This window comes from Chrysoperla carnea, chromosome 5 (assembly GCF_905475395.1).
Source record: "Chrysoperla carnea chromosome 5, inChrCarn1.1, whole genome shotgun sequence".
Classification (NCBI taxonomy): domain Eukaryota; kingdom Metazoa; phylum Arthropoda; class Insecta; order Neuroptera; family Chrysopidae; genus Chrysoperla; species Chrysoperla carnea.
The window spans coordinates 22,789,642-22,799,497 of record NC_058341.1 but is presented as its reverse complement, the minus strand read 5'-3'; the positions used below and the strand labels follow the sequence as shown (position 1 = coordinate 22,799,497).

General features: G+C 29.3%; 2 protein-coding genes across 2 annotated transcripts; both read right to left on the bottom strand.

Annotated features, from left to right (window-relative positions):
• Positions 1 to 1,545: 1,545 nt before the first annotated feature.
• LOC123301062 (zinc finger protein OZF-like) lies at positions 1,546 to 4,772 on the bottom strand. Its single transcript, XM_044883789.1, has 3 exons — positions 4,688 to 4,772; positions 2,132 to 3,149; positions 1,546 to 2,077 (listed from the first exon to the last, which is right to left on the bottom strand). Exons 1-3 carry the CDS (start codon positions 4,770 to 4,772, stop codon positions 1,546 to 1,548), a joined length of 1,635 nt encoding a protein of 544 aa, XP_044739724.1.
• Positions 4,773 to 5,069: 297 nt separating this feature from the next.
• LOC123299927 lies at positions 5,070 to 9,075 on the bottom strand. The gene is made up of 3 exons (XM_044882350.1): positions 8,909 to 9,075; positions 5,676 to 6,017; positions 5,070 to 5,290 (listed from the first exon to the last, which is right to left on the bottom strand). Exons 2-3 carry the CDS (start codon positions 5,910 to 5,912, stop codon positions 5,123 to 5,125), a joined length of 405 nt encoding a protein of 134 aa, XP_044738285.1. The 5' UTR covers positions 5,913 to 6,017; positions 8,909 to 9,075; the 3' UTR covers positions 5,070 to 5,122.
• Positions 9,076 to 9,856: the final 781 nt, after the last annotated feature.

Here is a 9,856-nt window from a genome sequence, read left to right as displayed (position 1 = left end):
ATCCCGAAAATGGATTTTATACTGTATAAAATAACTATTATTATTCATTCATATTTATTTTAGGTGAAATACTTACAAATATATATAATAAAATATCCTTTTTATCAATTTTTCTGGTTTAATTATTAATATTCAATATTGTACCTACCTTTATCATTTATCCTTTACATCGATTTTAGGAATATCAAACAGAAGAAGAAATACGGAATGGGTAAGTAAAAGAAAAGGTCAGTAAAAGAAAATAAACACTAAGTTTAAGAAAACAACTTTATTGAATAAAGGAAGTAGTAAAAGGATATTTTATTGATAAGTATAGTATGTCAAAAGTGTAGAGCCATATCAAGCCATTTTTGTACATATTTTTAATATTTTGTAACAAGAGAACATGATTTTAAAGATTAAGATATTTATGATTATTTAAATTCCCACCCCCTGTTAGAATATTGATTTATGACATATGTATAATTGGCGTTATTTATAGCCAGAGGGCGGGTTATAAAGATAATTTAAATTATAAAAAGAGTGGAAAATTTAATCATCAGAAAAAATTCATTTATTTTAAAAGTAAAAATTTTAACCACACCAAGATACGAACTACCATACCTTGGTTTCATAAGCGAGTGCTATACCCACTCAGCCACTTGGATTGTTATTAGAAACTTATTAGTTATGTTATTAAAAAATTTCCTAGTGTCAATTGAGGTAAAATATTCATTTTATAAACTGTTTCTTGTTCAGGTAGTTTAAGGGTATTGAATTTTCAAATCAAGACAGAGGTTAGTGATGATGTATTTCTGAAAGTCTAAAGAACACGTAGAAAAAAGCCTTATTAATTCGACTATAACATTTACAAACAAATTACATGCAAACAATTGAAGACTAAATATATTTTACACGAAGACTATAATGTAACGAGGTAAAGAATTAAAGTTATATAAATTATGGTACAAAAATATATGCACACTAAAGTTCATCCCCTACGTTCTAGCCTACAAAGCCCTTGCGGCACACCCTGTGACCCATGTATTTATTTATTAAGGTAGTCGTGTCACGCAATTAAACTCTTAAGAAATCTACACTTTTAATATAAGTAATTAAAAGCCTGTGCATTAGGCTGTTAAAATTTATAGACAATTTTCCACGTCTAACCTTAATGTAAAAAAAGAGTCATAATTGTTAATTTCGAGTAACTTTTTTTAGTAACATTTTGTCAACTTTTAAAAACGAAGGGTAGTTTACCCAAAAAAAAAATAGTGATACCAAATTTTTGGCTACCCTGTACATTATTTAGAAGTTTTAAATATTCCTACATACTTTAATTAAAATGCAAAATAACAAAATAACTATAATGGGGACTAATATTAATTTTTTCTTAAAATAGCTCTATCCGGGGACACACTGTATTTTTACAATATGAATTAATTCGATTATGGCTAGCTAACTAAATTGGAAAGGACATTAGGACAAAAAAATAGGACATTTAATTGTTCTTCTGTATGAAATTGTTTATATCGAATTAAGCTGCTTTGTTTCGTAAATACACTTTCAAGTATCGCATGAAAATTCTCCTTTATGTTGTATTCGTTTATGTCGAAGTAAAGTACATCGTTGCGTAAATTTTTTATCACAAATATCACATGAAAACGGATATGTGAAAGCTCTATGGATTCGTGTATGTTCAACAAACTGGCTTCGACTATTAAATGATTTATTACAAATTTCACACGAAAATAATTTTTCACTCGCATGAAAATGTTGATGTTGAAGAAATTCATCTTGCTGACTAAATGTTTTGCCACAGATATTACATACAAATTCTTCAAGCATATGAATTCGTTTATGTTGATCTAAATTCCATGGTAGCGCGAATTTTTTATTACATACCTCACAGGAAAATACTTTTTGTCCGGTATGACTTCGTTGATGGCCAACTAAATGATTACGATATTGAAATGTTTTATTACAAATTTCACATGAAAATGGTTTTTCGTCTGTATGAATTCGTTGATGTTCAACTAAAGTTTTTCGTTCCGTAAATTCTTCACATGAAAACTGTTTTTCTTCATTATGAGTTCGTCTATGTTCCAATAATTGACTTCGATTATTGAATATTTTATGACAAAATTCACACGAAAATAATTTTATATTCCCATGAAGTTCTTTATGGTGAACTAATTCGTATTGCTCTCGAAATGCTTTGCCACAGATGTCACATGAAAATTCTCCGGTATGAAGTCGCTTATGTTGAACTAAAGTATATTCTACCATAAATGTTTTATCACATTCATCACAGGGAAATAGTTTTTCATCTGTATGACTTCGTTGATGTTCAACTAAATGACTGCGATATTCAAATATTTCATTACAAATTTTACATGAAAATGGATCACCTGTATGAATACGTTGATGTTCAACTAAAGTACTTTGCTGGGAAAATGATTTATCACAAATATCACATGAAAACGGTTTTTCACTACTATGAATTCTTTTATGTAGAATTAAATTAGCTTGATGATTATATGTTTTATCACAAATTTCACAAGTAAATACTTTTTCACCAGCAGCATTTCGTTGATGTTGATCTAATTCTTCAGTATGAATTCGCTTATGTTTCACTAAACTCCATGGCAACTCAAATTTCGCGTTACATACATCACAGAAAAATCCTTTTTCATGAGTTCGTCCATGTTTAACTAATTGGCTACGAAATTTAAATGTTCTATTACAAATTTCACATGAGAGTGGTTTTTTTCTTGTATGTATTCGCTGATGTTCAACTAGAATGCTTCTTTCCGTAAATGATTTATCACAAATATCACATGAAAACTGTTTTTCTTCACCATGGATTCGTCTATGTTCAACTTTATTAAATGATCCGTCACTACTATAAAATGATTCTAAGATTTCTCCTTTCTCGACATCTTCTTCCTTGATTATTAATTCAGTATTTAATTCCCGTTCTATTTTAATGTTTTCTTCCTCAATTAATTCTGGTTCAATTTTAATATTTTCTGCAATTGATATTTGTACATTTCCAATGTTTTCTTCTTCTGATTCGACTTTAATGTTGTTGTCTTCGATTAATTCTTGTACATTTTCTGCTTTAATTAAAATTTGTTCAATTTCAATGTTTTCTACCTCTGATTCAACTTTAATATTTTTATCAATAATAAATTCTTCTTTAATATTTTCATTTTCAATTATATTTTCTTCAATTTTAATATTATCTTGTTTAATAAATATTATGTTATTTACATCAATATTAGTAAAATTAGACATTTTCGTTTTAATTTTCTAAAATGTCAAAATGTCAATAAAAATATGACCATAGAGATGAACAATAGTTATCTATTTTCCAGGGCTGCCAGTAGAGCCAACTTATTTTATACCGCTCGGTCATTGAAATTATACAGAAGCAAATCTCATTATACAAAGTGACAAAATTGTTAAAAAATAGTATGTAAAAGTCACTTTTACGTTTACTTGTAATGCTAAGGAATATTACTCAGAGAGCGCCAATTTCAATTAGAATAGTTTTCGAAAGAGCGACAAGCGCATCACGCCATCTACGATTCAGAAATATTCGATCTCTCGTTATCTCAAATAATCGGTATTTTAACTCTCCAAAAATTTAATTCACGTTTGAATTTTTATTTTTGTATCCAATTACACTAGGCAATCTGCTATACAAATTGGATACATAAAATAATCATATTATGTACTTTTTGTATCCGATTATACAATCTGGCAGCCCTGCTATTTTCATACCATAAAGCATAAACATAAAACATAGAGAGTGTACTGACCAATCTCTACATAGATTGGTGATGTATATCCATAGAATATCTATAGTTCCCTATCCACCTGACCTCGAAAACGGAAACTTCCAGTAAGTATGCTCATTTAGATTTTGTAGTACTAACAAACCACTAAACACAAAATTTTTATTCAATCGTAAATGCCATAAAAATGACTTTAAATTTCGCATTTTCAATTGTCGCACGTAAAACGCTGGACGCAATTGATGCAATATTGCTCTGTGGTCATGACGTCAGTTGGCTGTAAACACAAATACGCTGATATTTTGTATGATAGTTTAAACTTTTAGTTTACACAGCCATATGACGTAATAACGTGTCGGCTACTATGTCATGGAGTTAAAAAAGAAATTACAAAACTGAAAACTTTGAATTGAATTAAAAAATTCTTTTTTGTTATTTTATGAACTAAAACTACCTTAAAATATATGTGCGTGAAAATTTTTTTGGGGGATGAATTATTTAATGAAAATATACATAAATGTAAAATTTTTATTAGTTAAAATGCAGTATGAAAAATCTGTACGTATAACAAAATTTATAATAGTTATGTATGAAAAAAGAACTTTTTGACAAAATAAGTACAAAGTGTTGCAAAACTAACTTACAATGAATTCAGAATCGTACACAAAAATGTTTATAACAAAAACAATGTAGATATGAAGTTAAACTTGCGGTCCTTTATATTAATCCCAGTATGATAAAATTACCATTGAAAAAGTTAAATACTGTGCTTGAGCTGAACAGCATACTGGTATTAGTAAAAGAACGCAAGCACTATTTCGACGTTACAAAACAATGTGAAAAAATTTGAAAAACAATTTTCGTTATAAAAATGAAGATAGGAATCAATTGAGGAGTTTTTTTACGCTGACCCACACGTAACGTAATGCGTTGAATACGTATTATCATACTTAATGTAATTATTTTTACTGTTTCACCGAATTTCGTCATTAATAATAGCTCTGATTCATTTATTTGTTCTCAACTGTCCACGTATTTTTAGTTATTGGGAAAATCATTTTGCAATGTGAAAATCGTTGGCTTAAAATAACGATAACTAGCTTAAACTGGGTTTCAGTAGCCGTTAAATAAACAGAAAAAACCACAGTAATTTACAATAATACTGTTCAAATGTTTGAATGAGTGCTGTTTTTGTAAGATTTAAGCCTGCTTGAATCTGCCAGATTGACTGCTTGACTTCATTGATGATTTTCCCAATAACCTAAATAAATAAATAAATAACAAAAGTTATTTAGAACATTTATTCGTTGTTTAAATCATATTACATGATCCTAATAAGATTAGGAAACTTTTAGGTATTGTAACTGTTGTTGTAGTAATTGAGTTGGATCCAATTTGATAGCTTCATCATATGATGGTGGAGGTGCTTCTCTCAAAGACTCGTAATCAGGTGGTTTACATATGGTTCCATCACCTTCAATTTGTATCACATGTATTCCGTCTCCAATCTATAAAAAAGGCACATTAATCCAAAAATGGTACAAATATGCCCCTAACAACTAGACTTTACTTTCATATTTCTCTGTGTCTTTCTTGAAAATAACTCACCCTTTGAGGGCAGAAATGCTCTTCGAATGACAAGTTCAAGACAGAAGGTTTTCACGAAACCCGAATAATCAAAACATACTTCCTGTATCCTTTTTTTGATTTGGAACTTATATCAGGAATCTCAGAATTTGAGAAACAGAATGATCCTCTGATTGTCAGACAGCCCGGCAAGGTTATTCAATGTTAGACACTTCTGGAGACAGCCGCAAAAGCGTATCTGACGTGAGCGCAGTTATTATATATATTGCATTTTTTATTTTTCATCAACTATGGATTAATATTTACCTGTTGAGACGACTCATTTTCATTCATGATTGTTTCAGTTGGTGCGTTTTTTGCCCAACAACACACAGCACCGACAATTAGTAACACACCAGCAACAATACAGGCAATACCAATATAACGTACAGGATGTTCGTAGTTCTGTGCAAATCCTAACCAATTAATTAATGCACCCATACACAATAATACAATGCCACATCGATATGGTCTTGCGGATTCGTTGTACTCATCTAACGGCATTGTTCTTGCACCCCTGCCCGTATTTATAAACGTTGAAAATTGATGTCTCACACAGGTTACATACCTTCCAAACTCAATTAGCCAAATTGTTTATTATAGAAGTTACTGAAATAAAACAAAATTAATTAACATTTTCGTTAAGGTTGTTTAAATAATTCGATAGTATGAAAACCGATTCATAGTTTAATTGGAAGAATCGGAATTGCTAATCGTCCTTTGTTCGAATCCCGGCAGATGTGTATACCATCAATATTTCACCAGAGAAGTTTATCTATGAAAATTGTTGGGTTAAAAGAATTTTATGAAATAAATGACAAAAATACTGATTTGCAATTAGTTTCTCCAAAAACAAAATAGATCATCAATTACTAGATAGGAACAACGTGTACCATGTATGTACATTTTTGCTTCACAGAGAAGATTAACATTAAGACATGCGGATTAATAATCATGCTCTCCCATTTATTATCCTTCTCAATCTTCTTTGAGAGGTGATTCCCACTCTGTTGCAAATCCTGTTACTATATTTTCAAAGAGACGAGACTTAAAAATTCGGAATTTATAGAACCCTTCATCGGGGAATTATTTGAAAATTTTTGTCTTATATTTACTATAAATAAAATAATTAACTATTTCATAAACATACGTATTGCAGTTGTAGTTGTAGAATATCGCAAATTTCTCAAAATTATATCAAATCACCAAAAATAATAAAAAATAAAATGAATAATAATCATAATACGCACGAATTAATTTTTGTTTTACTAAATAAAATAGGTAAAAAATTTTGAAATTTATTTTTAAGAATAAATAATTTATAATCGTGTGTTTTTGAAAACAGCTATCATGTGTATTAATGGAAGGATTCGTACCTACATAAAGATAAAATTATTTAAAGCTGTTTATGACGGTCAATTGTTGTTAATCCGTAGGTAGTATTATTTATTTCATGAAAATTGGAAAAGTTTATTTCATAAAAATTGAAAATAAGAGTCTAAATAGTGAACAAAATATGATCAATATTTTAGAATTTTGTAATTTTTTTAGGGTGATTGGTGAAGTAGAAAAATTTTTGAATCTATGGAGTGATTTTCAGATGCGTTATTGTTTAGCACAGAGATTATAAATGAATATGTTATTTCGAAAAGCACATCTTGCATGTTTTGACAAATATTTTTCATAACATGTACACAGAAAGGGAGCTCTAGGATTAATTTTAATGTCGACGACATAGCGCGTAGATAATACTGCAATGGAAACTCTACAAACGAAAGACAGTCTGCAGAAGAAGATTTTTAAATAAAGTTTCTTACGTATATTTTGTATAAGACAAAACTTGACACAAAAACAATCCGGTGACAAAACAGCTCCTTCTAAACAACCAGGGCCAAAAACAATTCGTGTTAACCCTGCGACTATGTTCACTCACTGATCCACGGATTGACCATGCTTTTAATGGGATCGCGTTAGCACGGGTCTACGAGTTTTTTGACCCTTGCGTTAACTCTGTGATTGCGTTCATTCACTGCCCTACGGATTGACCATGTCTTTAATGAGATCGAGTTAGCACGAGTCTGCGGATTTTTTCGTTTTTGGTTAACCCTGTGATAACGTTCATTCACTTATTCACCTGGAAGTCCTTTAATCCTGATTTGTTTTGGCCGGAGTTGATTTTGCATAAGTCAAAAAGACTTTTGACTGATTTTGCTAGTTAAAAGTAGTTTTAACTGGTTAACAGTAACATATACAATATCTAAGACTTTTAGTTTATAACAATTAATATGCCAAGGTTAATTTTTGCAACTTTTTTACTGTAATTGTAAATAAAATTAATGAATTTTGAATTTAGTAAAGTTTTAATATTTTGTACTAATACACTACCAACCTTAATATGCAAATATTTGATTTTTATAACAATGACGAAATGGAATTTTTTTTAAAAATAAATAAACAAACATAACTTTGAATTAAAACTCTATTTATAGAAAGTAATAAAAATTTTCTTATGGTTTTATCAGCTTTCCTATAGACAGGGTACCCTAGTTGGAAACCACGCACGAGGGTAAAACAGTATGGAAAATTTAATTTGCGTTTATTATGATTCTAATTTTCCTCGTTTTTTTCCGTTGCAAGCCTGCATCACCCTATTTTCGTATTAGTTTCAGGTTTAGCAATAAAAAAAACGCTATCATATTATATGACTAATTTTCTAAATAAAGTTTTTTTTTCATGTATTCCTTCAAATTTTACTGACTTTTTTTCTCTCGGTTCGTTAGTCAATTGAATAAAAGTTCATTTTCATGATTATCAGGCTAACAGTTATAACAATTTATTGACGTACGGAAGCAAAAATGTTTTTTAAAAGTTAATGTTATCTTGTTTTCAGAAAGGGACCTGTTCATCAAATTTTTATTTAAATCAGTAAATACTGTTGACTGAATGAAATGTAGCTCTGTAACGTGAGTTGAAATTGTTGTCAGTATGACCATAGAGTGTATTGCTAAAACGCAAGCTAGTCTTGACGCTAGTATGACCCAACCTTATATCATCTTGCCCAAATTAATTTTATTAGAGAAATTTCCAAAGTGTCAGGGAAGGAAACGTCATTAAGGAATTATATTTTTATTTCTTTTATCAAAATTCCTATTTAAAAAAAATTTTTTTACACAAACTAACTGCGCAAAAAACATAATTTATGTAAGTTTTCATCCAGATTAGAAATACTAAAGGTCCCAAAACACTTCCTGGAAGAACCCCTCTCATACTGTTGGTGAAGTAGATCAAAGCTCGTTGAACAAATGAGAAATTGATACATAATTTATTATCCTATCTCCTATGTTTATCGCTCATAAATGAATATCAACCATGTATTACACTGGACTTGTTCAGAATACACTGAATGCGCATTCTCCGACACAAAAGCGAATGGGTATTGTTATTCTGAACAAGCTCAATATGTGCAAAACTTAATATAAATAAAATAAATAATTACTTACGGTTTATCATCAAAAGATTGAAAATGATGTTGAAAAAAATAAGAATTCATATACATATGTATATGTAAACTATAACAATTTACTACAATCACCATAAAAGTTTTACTTAAACATTAAAGAATTACATCTCGAATGATTATTTTAAAAATAATTTAATAAGTTTTATTTAAATTTATATTTTTTTAATACTTTAAAAGTTTCAACTGTTTAAACATTTACGTTTTGAGCAAGCAAGCACTCAATGAATTTTATTTTTATGTATGAAAATGTATTTTCACGTTTGACAAAATAAAAACCACTATATAGAAAATTAAACATTATAGTTGTTATTATTATCAATGTTGTATGTCATAAAGATAAGAGGATTCAAAAAGGTGGTATATTTTATGGCTTATTATATATTTTTTTTTTCTTTTGTATATTTAGTATGCAAATATTGAAAATATTATTATATATAATTTCATCATTTCAAAATACGTTTGTCAAATGAATGATTTTATTTGTGATCATATGAAATTTAAAAAAACAAATCATGTTAAGTATGTATTTAAGACTACTTAATTGCGTTAACATTCAACCGTGCACAATAGATCCCAAAAAAAACACATGAGCTAGAACGCTAATTATGGGCGTACAAAGAGAGGGGGGGACACTTTGTGCCAAACTTTGTGGTTTATGCCAAATACTGTTAAATTTTTGCAATTTTTAGTCCTTGTTAATGCAAAGAATCCTGTATTACTTTCTTTTGGGTCAATAGATTGGAATTGCAATAATTGAGGATAATGATTAATGAATCAGCATATGTCCTGGAATGCCTTCAAAAGAGCATAGCATATTTATTATTAGCGTTTGGAAAGTGCGAAGCTATTGTCAGTAATCGATTTAAGTAATCTCTATTAGAGAAGCATGCACTATCTGAAGGTCCCAAAACACTACCTTGAGGAACTC